Source organism: Marmota flaviventris, chromosome 19, assembly GCF_047511675.1.
Source record: "Marmota flaviventris isolate mMarFla1 chromosome 19, mMarFla1.hap1, whole genome shotgun sequence".
NCBI classification, from domain to species: Eukaryota; Metazoa; Chordata; class Mammalia; order Rodentia; family Sciuridae; genus Marmota; species Marmota flaviventris.
Window position 1 is genome coordinate 33732354 of NC_092516.1, and position 24939 is coordinate 33757292.

The following is a 24939-nucleotide window of genomic DNA, read 5'->3' on the forward strand; positions in this document are numbered from 1 at the left end:
TAAAACCCCCAATACTGACAATGCCAAATGCTGGTGAGAGCATAGAGCAACAAGAACGCTCATCCACTGCTGCTGGGAAATCAAAATTTGGTGGTTTCTCACAAAACTAAACATACTCTTACCATGTGATTCAGCAGTAATGCTTCAAACAAGATGAAAACATGTCTATTCTAAAACTTGCACACAGGTGTTTAGGGAGCTTTATTCACAACTGCCCAAATTTAGAAGCCACCAAAAATGTTCTTCAGCAGGTAAAAGAAACAACAAACTGTGGTACAGCCACAAAGGTGTATGATTCTACAATAAAAAGAGATAAACTATCAAGCCATGAAAACTCACAGAGCAACCTTAAATATAAATTGCTAAGTGAAAGAAGACAATCTGAAAAAGCTGTATGTTGTCTGCTTACAACTATATGTTACTCTAGAAAGGTACAACTATGGAGAAAGCAAAGGATCAGAGATTGCTAAACTGGGGATGCACCTGCCTAGCATGAGTGAGGCCCTGGGTTCAATCCCTAGGACCCTCCTCCCCCCAAAAATCCTAAAAAAGACCAGTGGTTGCCAAGAGTTGGAGGGAGGGAGGGACGGACAGGTAGCACACAGGGGATTTTTAGGGCAGTGAAACTTTTCTGTATGACCTGTAATGGTGGATACATTTGTCAAAACTCACAGAACTGTACAACAGCATGAACCCTAATGTAAACTAGGGACTTTAATTAATAAAAATATGTCAATGTTCATTCACTGATGGTACTGAATGTACCACACTGCTGCAAGATGTTCCTAACAGGGGAATCTTGGGATAGGGAGGGACAGGGGAAATGTTACCAAGAATTAAGACAAGTTTCCAATTAAAAAAAAAAAATGCTGAAGATGCTGTGGTCTGTTTGGCAAATATTTATGCATTCTGAAAATATTCAAGATTACAAAAATTCTAAAGTAAGATTAAAACCAGAAATTAAGTTACAACACCTACAATTCAAAATGAAAATTTCCGGGTAACTGCAGAGGAATTAACGTGGGGAGAAAAGGTTTAATCACTAGTGGATAGTTAAATTATATTCCTAGGGATTCATACTACAAAATTGCTATGATCAATGCAGTGTCTAAAATAATGTTTACCGTAGAAAATACATTTTAAAAAACAACATGTCTATAATTGTATCCTAGAAATAAGCACTTTTTTCTAGGTCTGGTTACATATATTGTTACAACAGAATCATAGTATTTGAAATGTTTTGTACTGTGTGTGTGCATCTATGAGAGCAAATGAGTGTGAGCGTGTGTTCCTGTGCTTCCAGGTTTTGCACTGGATTCCACAAAAGACTCAGCCTGGCTCCTTCACCTGTAGCAACTATCACACATGCACAGTTCCCACATCTACTCCTAATGCAGGAAACACTGTAGCAACTTCTAGCACCATTGACACAGTTCTCCCATGTTTTAAGAAGACAGCCTAGGTGGCTCAGTCCACTGTCACCAACTTTCCGACAGGCTGAGTCACATGTTACAAAGGGCCGTTGTCCCTGTTTTCTCATCTGAAACCTGATCCCTGCCTTGCCACTTACTGTGAACAGGGAACTGTGCAACGGAGGGTGGACAACTGTGCAGCTGAGCACCAAAAAGTATCCAAGGAGGCAGCTGAGAGAAGGGCCAGAGTTGCTCTCAAACCTGTGGCAGGTACCTGGACTGCGTCTCCCACTCCCATTATGTGTGGGCACTGGTGAGACACCAGAGGAAAACTATTCCTGCTCTTGGGACCTTAGTTTAAGAGGTGGCCTAAGAGATAAACGTCCCTCTGCCCAAACAGGCCCTTCTTTAGTGGGAGTACCCACACTGCACTGCAGTGCAGGACAAAGGCCATGGCAGTGCCAGCAGAGATGGGCTCAGAGGACAAAAGGCCATCTGTAGCCCCTGGCCCAGGCCCAGGACGCCGCCTGAGGCAGTGTATACTCAGAAAGAAGAGAGGAGAACTGGCAAAGCCGCCCTTATTCCCCTCTGTAGGGACGGACTGCAGAGCACCAAGCCTTCTCTGGACACTGACACCAGATCTGTTTCACAGGCGAGCATCCAAAGGAGTCAGGTGTCCTGCGACTCCTGGCTCTACAACTGTGGGGACACCAATGCTGAGTGGGATTGGGGCACAATCCCACACACCATTAATTTACTTTTCTGTGGTAGCTTATCTTCCTTCCTGTTTTTAACACATATGAGATCTATAATGGTGTTATCTGGATTTTTAATTTATCTCATTAACTGTGCAAATCTGTTTTTATCTCAGCTATTCTTGTATGATATCCTGAAGCTTTTGTTTCATAGAATCTATATGCTTGGTAATGTTGCATGATGACAAGCACTTTTGAGCAATGCTTCTATCTTACAGTTTGGCTTTTTTTCAGATTTGGTTTTATATTTGCCTTTTGCATGCTGTTCCCCAACACTACTACTAATTTGGCTACAGTACTTCAGAACTGCCACTTCATTTCTTTAAAAGTTTCTCAAGCTTAGTTCTCCAAGCGCTGAGAACCTTTCTCAGCAGTTCTCCAGGTCAATCTCCCTGATACCATTTCTACCTATTTTCTTCTCAGGTCAGAACTGGAATGTGACAGACAGAGGTTGCTTTCAAAGCATGTTTGAGGAGGTGAACAACAGCTAAAACCTGGTCTGGGCTCAGTGAAGTCCTATTTGGTGACCTAGACCTCAAGCTCACTCACTAGCCCCTGAGCCTGGCTCCAGCCCAGGGCTCTGGAGATGGTGCAGTTTCAGCCTGACATGGTCCTCTACTTCTGAGGTCGCCTTCTAACTTTTCCCTGGGCTTATATTCCAGATCCTGGGTCTACTTCTCCCCAGATCAGAGGGTGTTGGAGAGAATGTTCGGGAAGTGCGAGGTCAAGAGGTACCACCGCACTAGAATAGTCTCTCTCCATCCTTGGCTGTAGTGTGCATCCATCCTCACAGGAGTCTCCTTTCTACTCCTGCCCCCAAGTCTAGAATCAATTTGGAAATCAAAACAGGAGTCAGATAGATGGAGATCAAAACGCTGGCTTTCTGACTACAGAGCTTGGTTTCAGATGTGCAGCCAAGTAGGGCTTGCTCACTAGCACTGCTGACAACACAGGCCGGGGGCCCTGCGGCTGGTGCAGGAAGAAAGGCACACTCCTGGGGGCAGGATGGCTTTGAAGAGGGTGCTGAGCCCTGCCTGCTCACATTCTCCTCCCGAACACACTAGACTACCAAGTTGCTCCTCCTTCCCTGAGCACAGGGGCAGAGGGATGGTGAGAGAAGGCAGGAGAATCCAGGCAGCTGAAATTCCTGTCCAGGACACAGGAGGCCAGGAAGATAAAGAATCTTACCCCAATCAGCGGAGGGCCCCCGCCTACCCTGGCAGGGTTACTCCCAGGGTCAAATGCAGTAACAGACAAGGTACTTTCAAAATGCATGCTCCCTACATGGGGTGGTTTCCCTCCCACTGGCCGGCTGCCTTCCCTGAAGTCTCAGAAGTGTCTGTCTGCACATGGACACTTAATAGGCAGTGGGTTATTTCCTTTAATGACACATCTGCTCTAACTAGTATGTTCTGGTGGTCCTGGTTTGTTTGTTTAAAAATAGTTTCACTGCTTTATAGTCATACCAAACACGTACTGATAAGAAGGTAAATGACCAGATTTCTATTTCTCAATTTCAACTTGCCAATCTCCCAGGAAGTTTCTCGTCTTGTTCCACATTACTCTGCAAGGTTAATGCTTTTTGACTTATGTCTATCTCATCAAGTCATCAGAACCCTGGGAAAAAACATTTCCTTTCCCCATCCTCAAACTAAAATTATGGAACTTCATAGCCTTGAAGGAAAAACATCTAAGTGGTCACAAAAATATAAAAAGTTACTAGTCATCTTGTGTGTGCTAAGAATTGTAGGTAAAAACTGAGTATGAGGGTGCGTGTGGTGGCACATGCCCACAATCCCAGCAACTTGGGAGGTAGAGGCAGGAGGATTGCAAGCTTAATACCAGTTTGGACAATTTATCAAGGATTTGTCTCAGAATAAAAAATAAAGAGTTGGGGATGTAGCTCAGTGGTAGGGCACCCCTGGGATCAATCCCCATAGCAATAATTAATTAATTAATTAATTAGTTTTAAAATGGAGTATATATAGATTTTTAAAAATCCTATTAATGGGGGGGGGGGGGGGCTGAAGTGTAGCTCAGTTGTAGAGTACTTGCCTAGTATGCATGAGACCCTGGGTTCTATTTCTAGGACCTCTAAAAAACTAAAAAAAGAAATAAATTCTGCTAATAAGTATTATAGAAATTGTAAAAATAATGTTTGCAGCGGCTAGTCCCTCTAAGTTAGTCAGCAGCTAGTCAGAAGTTAAGGTGAGGCTTTAAATAACAACTCCCTTTCCTTCCTTGGTTAATGTCAAGTCTTTGGCTTGGAATACTGTGTATCTTGTCTACAAAGATGAATAATATTTTCCCCTGAAAATTAATGCAACTATGTCACTTGGAGCTTTGTCAGTGACTGTGGAGGCATGCGCACCTTGACCAACACCCAGCACTGAGCTGTCCTGTAGAGATTCCTCAGCAGTCTGAACCTGGACTGGCCCTGGATGCTGCTAGCATAGCCCAGGAGAATCTAATCACACATCCAATAGGCACATTTACAGCCAGGCAAGGGCTCCCTGTCCTGCCAGTGGTATAACCAGTGATGCTTCACCCCCCCACACACATACACATTGCCCTCCTCTGTTGGGCTTCTGGTCTCAAAGGAGCTGTCTAGGAGAGGAAGCTCCAGGAGAGGAGGAAGTGTCTCTTCCACTCAGGCTGCACACATACAGAGCCCTAAGTGATAGGGAAGGTCTTCCTCCACAGCCACCTGGCCCTTCCTGGTCACAGCAGAAACCCACCTGTCTGTTCCAAACAGAAACTGGAGGGCTTGGTACAGCCACAGTGCACAGTCATGGGAATACTTCCTCAGGATAATGACAACAAAATCCAAATTATTTGCACATGAGTGTCTCCTCAGCTTCTGGTTCTGCTCAACTCAGTTCCCACAGTCATTTGATTACCTAATGCTTATAGCACTGGCTCACGCCAGTGATACTAAGATTAGTGGTCTGATGCAACAGGGCTGAAGCTTTAGACCAGATAGTAAAATAGATGCCAAAATCTAGACAAGGATGCTATTCAGTGGGCATCAGCAAGGGTCGGGGACTAATTCCCCTGGACTCCATAACAACCCATGTGCTGCTCTCTGTCTACACCTTCCTGCTCACAACCCTCCCAGGAGTAAGGACTGTCCCTTTACTGCCATATGGATGCTGTATATCCGAAGTTCAAGTTACAAACCAGCTGATTCATGAAATCAACACAGAGGCATGGGCACTTCCAACAGACAAACTATGCAGAGGGCAAGTTATGCCTTCTATTCTCGAAACCAATGTCCCTGGGCATACCTGAATATTCAATCCTGAAGTAGACACACACAGTTCTTTTCTTTTGTGGTGCTGAGGATAAAATCCAGGCCTCACCCATGCTAAGCACATGCTTTAGTACTAAGCCACATCCCCCTACCCCAGTTCCAACAACAAAAACAAAAAGAGAGATGTCTCGCTGTGTTGCCCAGGCTGGTCTTGAACTTGTGGGCTTCATAAATCCTCCTGTCTCTGCCCCTGAGTAGCTGGGTTTACAGGTGCCTTATCACACCTGGCTCTTCAAGACAAATATCTTAACTGGCAAAAGAAACATACAGAAAAACTATTGCACAGGTCAGAAACTTTACACTCTGCTTTCCCTTAAAGGACAGTTGACACTATGTAGCTTTGTCCAGCCATTTGATACAAGAGGAAAGAAGACTCAAATTAATTGTTTGAATACAAATAAATAATAATAGCTACAGAATAAAATGAACCAGCCTGTCTCTTAAGCAAAGTACCAGGTCTATTACACTATATAAGTTTCTTGGATTTAAAGATAACCCTATAATTACATCTCTAGATAAGCCTCAAGTTTAAATCTTCAGCTACATTTTAAAAAAATGACACCATCCATGTACCCACTCTCAACTATGTAACAACAAAATGATTATGAGCTGTCAACAGAACCTTGTTAAGCATCTAGCAGCTATGTTCCAAATCTCACCCTACAGGTGACTAAAGGCCAAAAACTGCTCCCTGATATGATTGGTTACAATGTAAACTTGGAAGCTGGAGGGCATTTAGGGCTCTGAATCTCAACAATGGCCAGAGGGGTGTGTCTGTATTTCTCTCAACTGATGGAAAAAGATGCTTTTGGTTTCGGGCATTTCTAAAAAACCAACCATGTGTTTCCCAGTGTAAAAGTAAATTTGCTTACTTAAATGAAATTTTCCAACAAGGCAATAAAAACTCAACTGTGCTCCAGACCCCAGAAGCAGCTTTGTGCTTCTGCTCTCACGAAAACCCACTGCAGCATCGAGTCCCAAGCAGTATTTTGTGAGCCCAACACATGCAGAATCTTGCAGGCAAGAGTTGCAAAGTGATTAAAAACACAAATTAGCAGCTGGGCATGGTGGCTTACACCTATAAGCCCAGCAGCCTTGGAGGCTGAGGCAGGGGGATCACAAGTTCAAAGCCAGCTTCAGCAACTCAGTGAGACCCTGATTGTAAAATTAAAAGAAAGGGCTGAGAATGTGGCTCAGTGGTTAAGCGCCCCTGGGTTCACTCTTGGTACAAACAAACAAAACAAAACCCAACAACAAAATACGAAAACCAAAAACCAAAAAATGCAAATCAGCAATGTTGGTGTCTTCAAAGTCTTAAACACAAAAGCAACAAAATTCTAAAACAAACAAACAAACAAACAAACAACAAAAAACACCCAAAAAGTAAAAGAAAAAGAAACTTCCAAAAAGTTAGCTTAATCTTAACTATTCTACAATAAAAGTTCTTAATAATAGTTCCTAGACCACTTGTAGGCCCACTCTTGGAACTTAGGGCATTCAGAAAACCCCTTGGAATGATGTGTATATACATGAATTTTCCAGGGATCAAACCCACAGCTTTTAGCTAGAATGTGATGAATACAGGGTATGTCACAATCTACCACAATCTGACCAGTTGCTTTGACTAGGAAATTCCATCCAGCTCCTGTGCTGAGTCTCCTTTTAATATTGCTCCCTGTTAGAGTTTTCTTCATTGATATATGAGTGTGGTGGTGTACATCTGTAATCCCAACAACTCAGGAGGTTGAGGCAGGTGGATCAAGTTTGAGGCCAGCCTGAGCAACTTAGTGAGACCTTGTTCCAAATTAGATAAAAAGGACTGGGGGTATAGCTTAGTGGTAAAGCACCCCTGGGTTCAATCACCAGCACCCCCAATAAATAAATAAATAAATAAATGAAAATAAACAACAATAACAAAACCAATTTCACTGGTAGACTTCTGTAGCACTGAGATGGTCTCATTTGTGAATCCTACTATACCTGTTGAAATCTTGTAGAGCCTCCCAAAGCCAGCTCAAATCACACCTCCTGGACAAGGCCTTTCAGCTTCTTCAGCCAGTGTTAATCTTCCCTGTTCTCCCACCAACTCACTACTTCCATAGTGGTGCTTACAGGGTGTACATTCACACTCTATGTTAAATATATTTGTGCAACTGTCTTTCCAGTTTAACAGATGAGGGTTGAGAACAGGCACTTTTCATTGACTACCCCTTCTGCCACTAGCGCCTTAGCACAAGGCCTTGCATATTTGTTGAATGTAATTTTTTCATTTCATTATCAACAGTATCAACAATTCAGTTGTCAATTATTTTGTTTCAGAGACCACCCATTCTAGTAATCAAATCTTCAAGAAGTTTCTAAAATCAGCAACACACACACACACACACACACACACACACACATACATATACATATACATAAGGTGGAACTATGTTGGAGTGGTTAGAAGAGATACCAATGCAATTATGGGCATGGTATTATGTATATTCAACAAAAAACCTTCAAACAACTTATTTACTTCTAACTGGATATGAAATTCAGTCATTAAAAATGTTCTTGAGCCAGGTGCAGTGGTATACACCTATAATCCCAGCTGCGCAGAAGACTGAGGCAGGAGGATCACAAGTTTGAGGCCTACTTGGCAACTTAATGAAACACTGTCTCCAAATAAAATAAAAAAGGGTAGGGATGTGGCTCAGAGGTAGAGCACTTGCCTCACATGTATGAAGCCTTGGGTTCAATCCCCTGAACTGCAAAAGAAAACAGAAAAAATAAAAACCCAAAACCCTCTTGTAATGCATGATATCACACACAAGAGGCTATGGAACCACTATAAATCAAATCCAAGCTGGGTTTGAGCTTGTGCCAAGTGGAGGTATTAATTTGGAGCAAACTCCAAATATCAAACACACGAACTTTAAGGAAAGCCCACTAAGGAAATGAGAGAGTTTCATCTTTAAGATTATAAAAGAATGAACCAGTCTTACTGGAACTATTTATAGCAAGTCAAAGCAACTAGTAGATTCACATAATTAACTGCAGAGGATGGTTGGAGGTAATGAAGTTAAAGAAATCACATATTTAAATTCAGGCACACCTGTGATCAAGAGGGATGAGCCCCACATCTAGAATCAAAGAACAAGGGGGATAAGACTGCCATACCATCAAGATGGAGTATCTCCACCCCTAAAAAGTCTTGGATATAACATGGCAGGCTATGGGGCGTGACAGCACATGCCTGTAATCCCAGCTACTTGGAAGGCTAAGGTAGAAGGACTGCAAGTTTGAGACCAGCCTCAGCAACTTAGCAAGACCCCGTCTCAAAATTTAAAATAAAATAAAATGGCTGGGCAGAGCACCTGGTTCAATCCCCAGTACTGCAAAACACAATATCAAGAAAACACAATAAGCAAATGTGGGAAAGAAGGTAGGCTGCCTCGGAACCTCTGGACTTGAAGGACATGCTGGTGAGTCCCCTGGGTATCCTGTTACCTCCTACCCACACAAGTCAGGTGTTGCAGAGGGCAGCTGGAAGAGACAGGAGGCAGAGGAAAAAAGAACCCCAAGATGAGCCAGTTCCTGGCAAATGCACCTAGGGAGAGGTGGGATTACAGCAGGAGACCTTGGCAATGCCTACTGTTATGGTTTGGATATGAGGTGTCCCCCAAAACTCACATGTGAGACAATGCAAGAAGGTTCAGAGGAAAAGTGATTGGGCTGTGAGTCTTAACCAATCAGTGAATTAATCCCCTCATAGGGATTAGCTGAGTGGTAACTGAAGTGGTAGGGTGTGGCTGGAGTAGAGGGGACTTGGGGGCGTGGCTTTGAAGCACATATTTGTATCTGGCAACCAGCGACTGACCTCTCTGCTTCCAGATCATCACATCACGGCCTTCCCTCTGCCACACTCTTGAGGAATGGAGCCTGCTGTCTGTGGACTGAGACCTCTGAAACCATGAGCCCCCAAATAAAATTTTCCTCCTCTGCAATTGTGCTGGTCCGGTCTTTTAGTCACAGCAGTGAAAAAGCTGACTAAAATACCCACCCTACTCCAGCCAAACACCAACAAAAACCCCACATATGCCACCCATTGAGGTTTCAGCAAAGTTGTGAGGGGAGGGAAGTTGGTTTTCCGTCATCTTCCTGCCCCGAGGAAACAGCTGGTCCTCCCAAGTGGCCCAGCAGGTAATTCCGGCAGGCCAGACAGGAATCCCCCCTCTGCCTGGAAGAGCATGGGTGTCCAAATCCCCTACAGGAATAATGTCAGCAGGGCCCTGGGGGCCTGAACCTTGGCCTCAAACAGGACCCTAACCCAATGACTAGGAGGTGGCAGGAGGCTGATGCTACAACCCCACTCAAGAAGGTAATAGTCTTGGTGACCTGGAGGTCAATAACCAAAGAGCAAAGAGCTCAGCCATCAGTTCCAGGAGAAGAGAAAACCAGTGGGACTGAGAAAGTATTTGAAGAAATAATACCTGAAAACTCCCCTGTATTTGGCAAAACACATAAAGGCACAGATTCAGTAAATTGTATAATCCCCAAATAGAATAATCTGAAAGAAACCTATGCTAAGATGAATCATAATCAAACTTCTGAAAACTAAAGATGATGGAAAAATCTTAAAAGCAACCAGAGAACAAAAAAAGCATTAATTTATAGAGGGACACCAATTCAAATGACATCTTCTCATCTGAAACTGGGTAAGGCACATTCTTCAACTACTAAAAGAACTGACAGCTTGAACTCTACAGCTGGCAAAAAATGTCCCTTAAGAATGAAGAGAGGGCTGGGGTTGTGGCTCAGTGGTAGAGCGCTTGCCTAGCACATGCGAGGCCCTGAGTTCGATCCTCAGTACCACATATAAATAAATAAAATAAAGGGAAATATATATATGAATGAAGGGGAAATAAAGAAGTTTCTTGGATGAAAGAAAGCCTGGAGAATCTACTGCAAGCAGACTTATTCTTAAAGAACAGCCAGCAGCAGTTTTTTTAAACAGAAAGGGAATGAGAACAGAAGGCTGTGAACTCCAGAAAGGAGAGAGGACGACCATCAGAAGAGTAAGAAGAGGTGCAGATATAAAAGGTAAGAAGAGGACATTAGTAATATTCCACTTTTATATTTATATTTTATATTTATATTTACTTTCTATTTAAAATACTTACATTTATATTTAAAATATTTATATTTATATTTAAAATATTTATATTTGAAAAGTGGAGAGGGTAAACTAAATGGAAACTTAATGTAGTAAAACACCCTTGTCAGGAGACTGGGTAAGTTACCTATGTATATTGTAAATCTAGAACAACTACCAAGAAATTGATTCAAAATGCAATACTAAAAAATCAATCAAAATGGAGTCCTAAAACATGTTCAGATAGCCCATAAAAAAGTAAGAACAAAACAGAAAAACAACAACAACAACAAAAACCCCAAAGAAGAGAATTTCATTGGATTAGATAAAGGGGAATGAAGGGAAGGGAGGGAGAATGGGAATAGAAGGACAATAGAATGATTGGACATAACTTTCCTATTCATATATGAATACACAACCAGTATAACTCCACATCATGTACAATCACAAAATGGGAGATTATACTCCATGTATGCATGGATATTTTTTAATATCTTTTTTTAAGTTGTAGATGGACATAATACATTCTATTGTCAATAGAATAAAAAATTTATACAAATAAAAAAATTTCAAAAACCCCAAAGGATTCTCTAAAAAATTTTCAAAAATCCAAATTATTGGGGCTGTGGTTGTGGCTCAGTGGTACTGCACTTGCCTAGTATGTGTGAGACACTGAGTTTGAGCCTTAGCACCACATAAAGATAAATAAATAAAGCTATTATGTCCATCTACAATTAACACATTAATAATAAATTAACCTTAACTTAAATGCAAATAATCTAAATATTCAAATTAATTAAAATTGGAAGATTGGATTAAAAAATCCACACAAAAGTCACTTCAAAACAATATGGGTAGGTTAAAAGAATGAAAAAACCAGACACCCTGAAAGCATTAATAAAAACAGAAGTGGAGGGGCTCAGAGGTAGAGCACTCGCCCAGCATGCATGGGGCACTGCGTTCAATCCTCAGCACCACATAAAAATAAAATAAAGGTATGTGTCCACCTACAATTAAAAAATAAATATTAAAAAAACCCAGAAGTGGGTATGTGACAATAACTGATAAAGACACTTTCAGCACACAAAAAAAATTACTATAGATGATTTCCTGACTTACTATGTTTCAGCTTTTTTGACTTTATCATAGTGCAATAGCCATCCACATTCCATAGAAACCTACTTCAATATCTTAATATTGATCTTCTCTGGTCTAGTAGAATGCAGTAAGATACTGCAACAGCTCCAGCTTAGCCTCACGTCCTCAGGATTAAAAATTGAACACAACAGTATACTGTGTTGCCAAGCTAGGATGTTCAGTAGGTTAGGTATGTATTAAATGCATTTTGACTTATAACAGTTTCAATTTACAAAGAGTTGCAAATTGACAGGATGAGTAATCACATTGTAATTTAAGGGACATCTGTAAAGACAAGAGGGGACATTACATAATGGCAAAGGCTCAATCTATCAGGTAGATAATAATCCCAATTGTTTATGTACCACATAAACACTGACAGAACTAAAGAAGAAATTGGGAGCTTTCATATCCAACCCTCAGCAAGTGATAGAACTACTGAACAAAATTTCATCAAGGATACAGAGTCAACAGCCGTGTTAACCAGTAGCATCAACTGACAATATGTAGAACACTCCAACAAATAACAGAATACATATTTTTTTCCCAAATGCCTATGGAATATTCACCAACATAGGACCACAAAACATATGACAGATAGACCATATTCTGGGTCATAAAAGTAACCTCGACAAATTTCAAAGAACTGAAATTATACAATGTGTGTTCTCTAAACATACTAGAATCAAACTAGAAATTAGTAACAGAAAGATAACAGAAAAATCTCCAAACATTTGTAAACTACAGCATACTTATAAAAATATAATCCATGAGTCAAAGAAGATATCTCAAAAGAAATAAAATACCCATGAAACTGAATAAAAATGAAAGTAGAACATTCAAATTTTGTGGACACAGCTATAGCCGTGCTGAGAGGGGAAATTGCAACACTTAAAATGTTTATATTAGAAATGAGAAAAGATCTCAATAAGTAATCTAAGTCTCTAACTCAAGAAAATGGGGGGGGGGGGAACAAAATAAATCTAAGGTAAATGGACAAAAGAAGCAAAGAACAGAAATAAATTAAATTGGAAACAAGGAAATGAAGTGAGAGTGGAATCAATGGAATCAAAAGCTGGTTCTTTTTGGTTAGGGGGCAAAAAAAAATCAATAGAATGGTAAGCTTCTATGAAGACTGACAAAAATACAGAAAGCAAAAATCATCAACATCAGATCAGAAAGAGAAGATAATCAGTACTTTAATCACTCTTACTCAACATAATACTGGAAGTTCCAGCCTTTGCAGTAAGGCAAGAAAAAGAAATAAAATTCATACCAATTGGGGAAGAAGAAGTAAAATTCTCTACTTGTAGCTAACAAACTAACATGATGGTCTATGTAGAAGGTTCAAAGAATCCACAGGAAAGCTCTTCTGATGTAATTTTCAGCAAGGTCATGGGATGCAAAACCAAGATATAAAAAACAATCACATTGTTTTCATTAACAATGAGCATGCAGAAATTGAAAGTAAGAGGACAATCTCATTTACAATTGCTTTAAAAAAATATTTAAATATTTAGGTGTAAAATTAATAAATAATGTACAGAATATATATGCTGCAATGTGGAAAAGGCTGATAAAAGAAATCAAAGACTTAAATGAAGGCATACCATGTTTAGGGATTGGAAGACTCAATTTAGCAAAGCTATCAATTTTCTCTCATTTGATTCATATTAATATAATTGCTGTTAGCATCCCAACAAAGTTTTTAAAAACAGACACAGACAAAGCTGATTTCTAAAATTTATCAGAAAAAAAAGGCACAGCCCTGAAATAAGTAAAGTGATCTTGAAAAGACAAAATAGGAGAAATCACCCTATCTGATATTAAAATTGAATTATGTAATAATCAACATAATGTGATAGTAGCACAAGGATGAACATACAGATCAATGGAACAGAAAAGAGAACTCAGAAACAGACCTACATAAATATGCCCACCTGGTTTCTGACAAACGCATGAAACTACTCAATAGAAGGATGGCCTTTTCAACAAATGGTACCTGAGCACCCGAATATTCACAGGCAGAAAAAATGAACTTTGGTCTAAATCTCATACCTTACACAAAAATTAACTCAATGTAGATCACACACTAAAATGTAAAATGTGAAACTACAAAACTTTTAGAAAAAAGTAAGGAAAAAATCTTTGAGATTCAGAGCTATGCAGAATTCTTAGACTTGATGTCAAAAGCATGATCTATAAAAGAAAAATATTGGTAAACTAGACCTCATTGAAAGCAAAAATTTTGCTCTACAAAGGTGCCTGTTAAAAAAATAAAATGCCAGCCCACAGACTGCAAGAAAATATGTATAATTCATCATCTATAACAAAGGACTAGTATTTAGAATATAAAAAAATTCCCTAAACTCAACAATAAAAAAACATACAACCTAATAAGAAAATGGACAAAAACAGGGAAACACTTTCCCAAAGAAAATAAATGAATGGCAAATAAGCACATGAAAAGATGTTTATCATCATTAACCATTAGAGAAATGCAAATTAAAACTGTAAGAATCTGGAGGCTAAGGCAAGAGGATCATGAGTTCAATAGCCAGCCTCAGCAACAGTGAGGTGCTAAGCAACTCAATGAGACCCTGTCTCTAAATAAAAATACAAAATAGGGATTATGCTCAGCCATAGAAAGCTTGCCTAGCACACGCAGGGCCCTGGGTTCGATCCTCAGCACCACATAAAAATAAATGAATGGAATAAAGGTATTGTGTCCAACTACAACTAAAAAAAAAAATATTAAAAAAAATACAAAATAGGGCTAGGAATGTGGCTCAGTGGTTGAATGCCCCTCAGTTTAATCCCTGGTACCAAAACAAAACAAAAAGCCCCCCAAACTACAAGAAGATGTCATTATACACCTATCAAAATAACTGAAATAAAAAACAGTGACACCAAATGCTGGCAAAATGCAGAGAAACTGGCTTTCTTATACATTGATAATGGCAATGTAAAATAGCACATCATTTGGGAAATAAACTGGCAGTTTCTTATGAAACTAAATGTGCAACTACCATATGAGCCAGTAATTGTATGCATGGGAATTTATCTCAGATATATGAAAAATTATGTAGATATAAATGTATGTACATGAATGTTTAAAGGAGATTTATTTGTAATAGAAACTGGAAACAACCCAAACATCCTTCAATAGGAGAAGAGTTAAATGGTGGACTACTCAGCAATAAAACGGCAAGATGGGCTGGGGTTGTAGCTCAATGGTAGAGTGTTCACCTAGCATGTGTGAGGCACTGGGTTTGATCCTCAGCACCACATTAAAAAAAATGAAGGGCTGGGGATGTGGCTCAAGCGGTAGCGCGCTCGCCTGGCATGCGTGCGGCCCGGGTTCGATCCTCAGCACCACATACAGACAAAGATTTTGTGCCCGCCGATAACTAAAAAAAAAACATTAATAAATAAATATTTAAAAAAAATGAAATAGATACTGTGTCCACCTACAACTAAAAAATAAATATTAAACAAAGGCAAGAACTATAGATACACGCAACTACTTGCACTGAATCTCCAAGGAATTATGCTAAGAGATAAGAGCTGATTTTAAAAGATCACGTTCTGCAAGATTCCATTCATACAACATTCTTCCAATGACAAAATTATAGAATTGAAGAATATATCAGTCACTGATAGGGTCTGGGAGGGGAGCATAAAAAAAAGAGATTGCAAAAGGGCAACTAGAGAGCCTTTTAGTGATGGAACTGGTCTGGGTCCTGCCTGTATCATTGCCAATATTCTGGTTGTAGTGTTGTAGTACAGTTTTACAACATATTACCATTGAGCAAAAGTGGGTAGAGGGTATATGGGATCTCTGTGTTATTCTTACAACTGCACACGACTCTGATTATTGCAAAATTAAAAGTTTGATTAAAAAAGACCAGATTTGGTTTCCAGCTCTGCCATCTGCTAATTAGATAGCCGACCTTGAGATTTTAAAACTCTATCTTCAATTTCCTTATTGGCTAAATGGGACAATACCATTTGAAAGTGTTATGAAAATTAAATGCCATACAGAAAGGGTCTGGCACAATATGCATAGCAGAGATTGCTTTAAAAATAGCCTCTATATAAATATTATTCTGAACAGTATCATTCAAATGTCCACAATTGAAGCTACTACAAAGCCATTTATTTAAAAAGTCTCTTTCTGAAGTTATTTTGTCCAAATAAAAATGGGAATGGGGGAGAGGAAAAGTTTTTTGTTGTTTCAAATTAAAAGATGAATTTCTAACTAGCTTTTAAAATCCTCACAATGGATAAAATGAGTTTAATACAGAACTACAATTAGTCAAAAACAAATTGGGGCCAGGCACGGTGGCACACACCTATAATTCCAGTGGCTTGGGAAAGTGAGGCAGGAGGATTGCGAGTTCAGCAAAAATGAGGCACCAAGCAATTCAGTGAGACCCTGTCTCTAAATAAAAGACAAAATAGGGCTGGGGATGTGGCTCAGTGGTTGAGTGCCCCTGAATTCAATCTCCAGTATTGCCACCCCCCCCCCCCCCCACCGACAGAAAAAGAAAATTTAATATTATTTAACAAATCTTATTTCTCTTGATAAGGAAGCCAGTAAAAGTTAACATTTATATGCATTGGGAAAAGGTTAAGACTGAGTTTTGTAAAATATGCTTCGGGTACCAAGTTGGATTTGAGCCCTCTGTTTCTGAATATTTTTCCTGCATCCTGAACTGAAAGAAACCAGGAGACAGTGAACCAGCCAAATTTGCCTGTTCCGAGGTCTAGGAAAGCAGCAAAAATTAAACTAGCCTTTTGAAGAGAAGTTAAGAGAGCAGGTTTTGAGAGATACTCAAGTGCACTTTACCCCAGAAGATGAGGAGATTTTTGAAGCACACAATTGATCTCTAGTGAGCTGCACTGGGCACCTCCTCTTTAAAGTTCATCCAGTGTTTGGCCAGAGCCCTGACTGGACGGGCTTTTGAAAAGGCAAGGGATGTTTTATCATTCAAATTATTTTCTTCCCATCACAATCCCAAATGACCTATTTGTGTTGAAATGAGATATTTTAGTAACAAAAATGTAAAGTGGGAATACCGGCCTGGAATTCTGGGGCTCAGGATCCTGGCACCATGGCCAGAGGGGAGCTTCCAGGGTGAAGTGAAAGAGATGTCCCAGATTCGATTCTCCTGCCCTTTGCTAAATTTAAAATCCCTCAGGCACCATAAAATTGAGTCTTCAGGCAGGTTTTCTGGTAGATAAATGTCTCTCCACGTCTGCTTGGAGACAACTGTTCCTCAGACCTGTAACTTGGCTTCTCCAAAATGGACTTGGGAAAAGTTGAGGAGTGGGGCATGAAAAGTGTATAGATAAGAAACTCAAAAAGGAAATGACCCAATCTAAGTGCAGGATTGACTCTCTCCTCTCCCCTTCTCATCAGTTTTCTCCAGATTTCCTTTCTCTGGGGCCTTTTACACAAGCTCACAGTAGTGAGACACTGGAAAGTGGACAGTCAACTCTACCGTTCCTTCTGCAAACACAGCAAAGATATAAAGGGAGCAAGACACAATGTAAGGATTTTATTTGTATCCTGGTCAAACAAATAAAACTTATAATGAAACAATGGAAGAAATATGGACACTGACTGGATATCTGGCAACATTAAGGAGTTACTACTTTTAGTAATAACCTTTTTCATTAATGGTAATGTGTTTTTTTTGTTGTTGTTGTTTTGTTTTGTTTTAAACAAGGCCTTTATCTTTAGCGATCTTATGTTTTCTAAGGCCACTGTACAACGTTTGGAATTTGCTTGGAGATCATGGGAGCATAGGTGAACCGGGCTGGCCTGGACATGATCGCTGTTGAAGCTGAGAGGTGTACATTACAGTTCTTTCTACTATCTTCGCTACTTTTGTATATGCTTTAAATTTTCCTACTATAAAGTTAAAACTTAAGATTGGTGACTGGTTCTCCTCCAGACTTCACTGCTCTTCAGGGCTTGCTGCTGGCTGGGCAGGGCAAATTCAGCTCCCTCACCCGGCCCAGCTGCAGGGGAAACCCCGGACTCCATCCTGCCAGGGTGTGTCCAGGGGGGCTTTCTCCATCACCAAGCACCCCTCCGCCCCCAAGTCGCCAGAAGTTGGCCAGCTTCTACTCTTAACGTCCCCAAACACCGGAGAAGGGGCAAAGCCACCAGGCCGACGGGGACTAGGGGGTGTGCAGGAGAGCCCCAGGTGACCCCAGGCTAGTGGCCCTCTCGACTCCGCGCAGGGGTACCTGGTCGCGGGAGCAGTGGACAACGCTGCGAGCCAGGCGGCGCCGCAGAGCGGGGGACAAAACGCGCGGCCGTGGCCCCAGCTTGCGCGCGCCTGGCCGCCGCTACCAGCGCCCACCTGGACACAGGTGTGCGGGCGGGGCAGGGCGGGCCCGCTCACCTTGAGGATGTTGTCGAAGATGGTGTCGCGGAACTCCAGCAGAGCCTTCTGGTCGAATTCGCGGCCGTGAATGATGCGCATCTGCTTGAGAAACGTGGACTTGCCGCTCTCGCCGGCGCCCAGCAGCAGGATCTTGACCAGGCGCCGCACGGCGCGCCGCTCGCGGGCCAGCAGCGCGTCGATGTCGCGGCTGCGCCTCCGGGCCTCGCGCTCCGCATCGCGCGCCGCGCCCGCCCTGCGCTCGCGGGCCCCGGCCTCGGCCGGCAGCAGGCAGCGGCTGAGGGTGCGCACCACCCCGGACATGGCCCCTCAGGCCGCGGCCGCGCCCCGCCGGAGCCCGCGCGCCATGGACGCCCGCGGCGCGCGCAGGCCGGGCCAGGCGCCGCCCGCCGCTCCCCAGGCCGCTCCGCCGCCGCCGCCCGAGGCCCGCACTCGCCCGGCCGCCGCTCAGCCCGTCGCGGGGCGGGGCGGCCGCGACGGGCGGGCGGTGCCGCGCGAGGCCCGCAGATTGGGCCGGTGGCTGTCCGTCCGGCTGAACGGGCCCTCCGATTGGCCTGGCTCGCGCCGGGAGGGCGGGCGCCCCTGTCGCCCTCGGGGCGGGGCCGGCACCGAAGAAGGCGGGATCTTTGGGGTGGAGGCGCTTCTCATTGGACTCGCGAGCGAGGTTCTTTCTTTCAGAATGAAAGGGAGGCGGGGTCGTTGAGGAGGTGGAGCGGCCGTCCTCCATGGCCAATTATAATTGCTCTGAGGACACGTCAGTCATAGTGAATGGGCTTGTTATTGGGAGTTTCGCGGAATGGGGCGTGACCAGAAGTGCCAGGTGTACAGAAAGAGTCTCCCTTGGTTCCCAGGTTGGGTCAGCCCCCGAGACAAGGACCTTAGCGGAGCGAACGGGGACGTGGCCCGAAAGCTGGAAAATACCGATAGGAGGTCCAGCTACTCTTGCTATATTTAGGGAGAAATCTGTTTCTGAACCATCTTTTCCCCAGAAACACTGGAAAGAGATAGGCCATAAATTTCAAGCAAATATACCTTTAAGAGTTGCATGGGACTCCTGGCGACTTTCGAAAAGCTGGCTAATCATCATAATCACCTGAAATTCCTCAGGAAAGTCTTTATATAGCATAGTGATCGAGAGAGGGCGACCTGGATTTGCTGAGCCTGTGAGGTAAAACCTATACTCAACCAAGTTACTGGTTATACTGGTTGCGTTACCTTTTAAGGGACTTTGTGTGTGTGTGTGTGTGTGTGTGTGTGTGTGTGTGTGTGTTTTGTTCTTAGCAAGTACCTCCAGTAGCTGTGAAAATATAAACTGAGAACATGAACTTGCAAAACAGTACAGTGTTTACCCCCAAATAGGTGCTTGAGGAATGTCAGCTGATTTTATTAGATTCCTTATGCTCACCAGATCTACTGATCTGCTGGAAGGAGCCCAGGGATCCAGGTGATTGGTTAGATTTGGGAACAGTCTTAAAGATTATTTTGTCACCGACTTGCCTTTCCACCCCGTACAGGAGAATACAATGAAGGGGAGCAGGAAAAACAAATAACCCATGATCACACAGGGCAGCTGGAACTCTGTTCTTTTAGAACATCTGTCTGCTTCTAATCAGAGAGGGATATGATCAATAGAGAAAAAAAAATGATTAGTGAATGTGATTCCATTATATTCTATGAATAATTTTTGCATGATCCTTTTTTTGCATCAAGAAACTTATACATTCGTTAGGAAGCCAGACTGTTCAAATTACTGGGCAAAACAGAGTCTAAAGGCATCCCTATTTTCTGCCATGGAGCCATGGATATTCAAGATTTAATTGAGATTTAAACTCTCTGAGGACCTTAAGTGGCCATGATTTATAGCATTTGTCACTTGCTACAAATGCTATAAATCATGGCATGAATTTGTATTCCTTTTGAGTCAACATTATTCAGTAAAACAATATGGATAAAATTCATATTATCTTTGAAAAACGATTAAAAGGAAATCTTGTTTCTTTGTGAAAAATCATCTCCCGCAAAAAGCCAAGCACCGCTATTACAACAGAAGTGAAGAGGACTAAGAAAGCAATTTTCTAAAACAGAAAATAGGGAAATTTCAAAGAGGGACAATAGTATTCAAGTCAGAGTTCATCTCATATTCAGTTAAAAAATTGAAGTAATTCACAAAATAGAATCACCAAGTGCTTCAGACAACAGGAACAAATAACTTTATATCTTTACAAATAGCTTGATGTCTATGTTTATATAATCATTAAATATTTTAAAGGGTCACTTACATTTTTTAGTGACACATTATGGCATTTTATGGGAGAAATTATATGCTGTTAGTGGTATCTAATTTGGGAATTTGACAAGGTCCCTGGACATATCCTTCACGTTGTCAAGGGGCTAAAGTGCTTCAAATAAACAAGCTTATCTGTGTAGTCAATAATAATCTCTTAATTATCCCCTATATTTATGGCAAGCTATAATTTTCAAAGTGCTTCCACATACATGATCTCATCTGTCCTTTCCACACTGCTGGGAGGGAGGCCAGTCAGAGGCACTGTAATAGAATAATCTGAGTCCTGGGCAGCTATCATTGCTCATCAGGAGAAGTCTGCTGGTAATTGTAGGACCTGGATGGGAAGCCTAACCCAGTGTGTTCATCACATACAATGGAGTTGGAGGAAAACCTGAGAGCCTGGTTGGGAGCCTGGTTCTACCACCCATTGCTCTGTGACCTTGAATGAGTTACTTAATGCTTTTGAGGCTTAGTTTCCTTATCTGTAAAGTCAGGATAAAAATAAGACCTTGATAAGTATTAAATAAGTTAACCTGCAAGGCTGCAGATGTAGCTCATTGGTAGAGTATGTCCTGATTGCACATGAGACCATGGGTTCAATCCCCAGGAAACAAAACAAGAGCCACGCGTGGTGGCAAGAGTTTGTGGTCCCAGTTACTTGGGAGGTTAAGGCAGAAATGTCACTTGAGTCCAGGAATTGAAGCCCAATCTGCGACATAGTGAGATTTCATTGCTTCAGGAAAAAAGGAAGAGAGGAGGAAATGATCTGGTTAAATTAAGGTACATTCATATAATGCAATAATATGAAGTTCCTAAAAGAATAAGCAAGACTGAGATTTGCAAACAGATGGCCCACAGACATGCTGTCTGTCTGAGACCACCATGTGTTTAAAAATTGGTTGAGGGGTGGAAGGGATATACTGAATGCTCCTCCCAATTTGTGTTCAGTTCCACCTCCTAAGCCAAGGAGCACCCAGCAGGGATTGGAACATATGTGTGAAACAGTGGACTCATCTGGAATCTCTAGAAAGGGAGCAGCCACAGGACTCTCGCTCCCTAGCTGGGTGGAAGTGAGAGGGCCTGGAGGCCTGGAATTGAGCTCAGTTTTCTGGGATTCCCCAGAGGAAGAGGATCCCTGGGATCCCATGCATGTAATTCCCTTGTGATGTCCTAGAAGGGTTTTTGGCCCTGGGGAAAATGTGGGAGAGCTACATGGGGTGGGGGGACATTTTCTCCATCTCTGAGTGAGGGAGCTTGCCAACAACTGCATTTGCTTCAACTGGTAGTCATCAGAGGAGCAGCACCTTGTCCATTACACCATTTTTCTCTACTGCATGAGAGACCTTAAAGGCTTTCTCTGAAAGGCCAAGAGCTGTGAGTACAAAAAAAAAGAACACAAACTTAAGGAGACGCATGTACCAGAGAAAAGCAGATAAAATAGAATATTTCCAATAGTGGTGAGTAGAATTTCACATCATTATCACCACCATCATGACCATCACCACCATCATCATCACTACCACCACCACACAGTCATCACCATCATTGCCACCTTCACTATGACCACCATCACCACCACTGTCATCCCACCTTAGGAAAACTGTTCATGGCATAAAATGAAAATAGCAAATCAGGATTTACAGAAGGAGGAGAGGGAGGAGGAGGAGGTAGGGACACAGGTAAAGAAATAATAAAGTTTCTTTGGCTGATGGTGTATCGGACCAAATACTCAGTAACCATTAAAAAATATCACACAAACAAATCAAAACTTTAAAAAAGTGTCACTGAGCAGAGCAAGGAAGGCCCCTGGCCAACATCAAAGTGAAAGCAGAAAGACAAAGAATTGAACTGATAAGTTGTGAAACTCCAGCTGCCTGGGGGCTCCTGCTGAAGCCTTTGAATCTGGCCTTCTATCTCCCTGGCTGTGCTGGGGACACAGGAGACCAGAGGGCAGGAGTAGAGATCATCAAAGACAGAGCCTCTGATGGGCCACTGGATAAACCCAGGGTCACAGAGATCTGTGCATACAGGGGAAAGATGAAGTAGCCAAATCAAGAGTATGACAAAGTTTATCAATACATTAGGTTTCTCAACACATATTTAAAATCCCTGAACAGGCAAACAAGACAACATGAGTGAAAACCAGCTCAGATACAGCCAGAAGAATCACCCCCACGAAAAGCTGGGGTACTGAAATTATCAAGTATAGATCACTGAATGAATGTATTTACTTCTAAAGAAATAAAAGAGGCAATTGAAAGTCTCAGTAAGAAATAAGAGAATATAATCAATGCCTGAAATGTGGAAGAAGAACCAAACAACATGTAAATATGAAAAGCAAACTAAATAGAAAGAGACTAGTATGGCAATATGTAAATCAATGGATGTGTAACTGATGTGATTCTGCAATCTGTATATGGGGTAAAAATGGGAGCTCATAACCCACTTGAATCAAATTGTGAAATATGATATATCAAGAACTATGTAATGTTTTGAACAGCCAACAATAAAAAAAAAAAAAAAAAAGAAACTTAATGGATGGGTTAAATTGCAGATTAAGACACAAAAGAAAGACTGGACTGGATTATAGGTCTGGAAAAAATTACCCTGAATCCAACACGGACCTGAGATATGGAAAGTGTGATAGGAAAATGAGAGAGAGAGAGAGAGAGAGAGAGAGAGAGAGAGAGAGAAAGAGGAGAAAATATCTAAAATATATCTAAGCAGAGTTCAGAAGGGGACAGAAAGAATGAGGAAGTGAGAATTTTAAATTGGCAAATAACAAGAAATGCTTGGTTTGGTAAATAAAAAGAAATGCAACCTATAACACACTAAAGTGTATCAAAGACAAAGGGATTTTAACAACAGCTAGAGAGAAAGTAATAACAGCTACAGTGCAGGTAGTAGTTACTAGGTTCTGGACTTTGTCTGACCCTCTGCACTTACTGGCTCTTGCAACCCTCTAAGGAACTGGGTAAACTGAGAGCCGACGTCTCCATGACAGAAGTGAGGCCAGATGGAGAAGTGGCATGTTCAAAGTGCCAAGAGAAAACAGTCACTAACCTAGAACTGGAAACTCAGTGAAAATATCTCCTGGAGAAGATAAAGATGCTTCAGATAAAAACAGGGTTGGCTGGGCATGGTAGTGCATGCCTGTAATCCCAGCAGCTTGGGAGGCTGAGGCAGGAGGATTGCAAGTTCAAAGCCAACTAGGCAACTTAGCGAGGCTCTAAGCAATTCGGGGAGGCCCTATCTCTAAACAAAATATAAAAAGGCTGGGGATGTGACTCAGGGATTAAGTCCCCATGGGTTCAATCCATGGTACCAAAAATAACCCTCCCCCCCCAAAACAGGATTATTTTATACTAATAATTTTATCCTAATCCCTCAGTGCCTCATAATGTGACTATATTTGGAGACAGGACCTTTAAAGAGGAGATTAAGGTGCATTGAGGTCATTTGGTTTGGCTCCAACCCAGTCTGACTGGGGTCTTCATAAAAAGAGATCAGGGCATAGACATACCAGAGGGATGACCCTGTGAGGACCCTGGAGAAGAAGAGTCAGACCTGTTCACACCTTAGTGTAGGACTTCTAGCCTCCAGATTTGTGAGAAAATACATTTCTATTTGTAAGGCACTCAGTCTATGGTACTTTATCATGACCACCTAGCAGACTAATATTGCATGCTATAGGAAGAGGGAAAAATAATATCAAAAGGAAGGTCTGACAATCCAAAATTTATGGCAGACATTTTGTGAACCTGTAGATAATTCTTATTTATTTATTTATGGTACTGGGGATTGAATCCAGGGGCCCTTTACTTACTGAGCCACATCTCCAGCACTTTTTATTTTTTATTTTGAGACAGAGTCTCATTACGTTGCTTAGGACCTCCCTAAGTTGCTGAGGCTGGCCTCCAACCTGTGATACTCCTGCTTCAGCCTCCAGAATTGGTGGGATTACAGGCAAGTGCCACCATGCTGGCATGTGTAGATGATTCTTATCGTTGACTGTATTAACAATAATAACTTTGACTTATAAAGTTAAGAAAAAAATGGAGCTAAAGTATTGGACACAAAAGACAATGTGGAAAAAAAAGCTGTGATAATTAAAGAATTCAAAGATCTTCTTGAGAAGAGGATAAATGTTTTGGTTAATGCTAAATTTTGTCAACTTAAATATTCATGTTAAAATTTATAGGGTAAACCCATGAAAAAAGAGGAATAGAATTTTTAAATTCTACTCTAGGAGAGGAGAAAATAATGAAATAAGGAAATAAAAATCAGTATATGATTTGAGAGAAGTGAAGAAAAAAGAAATATGAGAATTAAAAATTGCACAAATAGGACAAAATAAGAGGGTGGGAATAAATCCAAATATTTGACTAATCAAGATAAATGTAAGTAGATTAATAAAGAGTTAAAAGATGGCCTATCAGACCGGATAAAACAAACAAGGTTCAACCACAGGCTCATGAA

General features: G+C 41.6%; 1 protein-coding gene across 1 annotated transcript in view; it reads right to left on the bottom strand.

Moving 5' to 3' along the window:
- The window catches only part of LOC139702852 (guanine nucleotide-binding protein subunit alpha-12-like), a 93980-nt gene extending 75504 nt beyond the window's left edge, over positions 1–18476 (bottom strand). Inside the window, 1 exon segment of the mRNA XM_071605270.1 lies at positions 18174–18476. Within this exon segment, the coding sequence (XP_071461371.1) occupies positions 18174–18476 (303 nt within the window).
- Positions 18477–24939: the final 6463 nt, after the last annotated feature.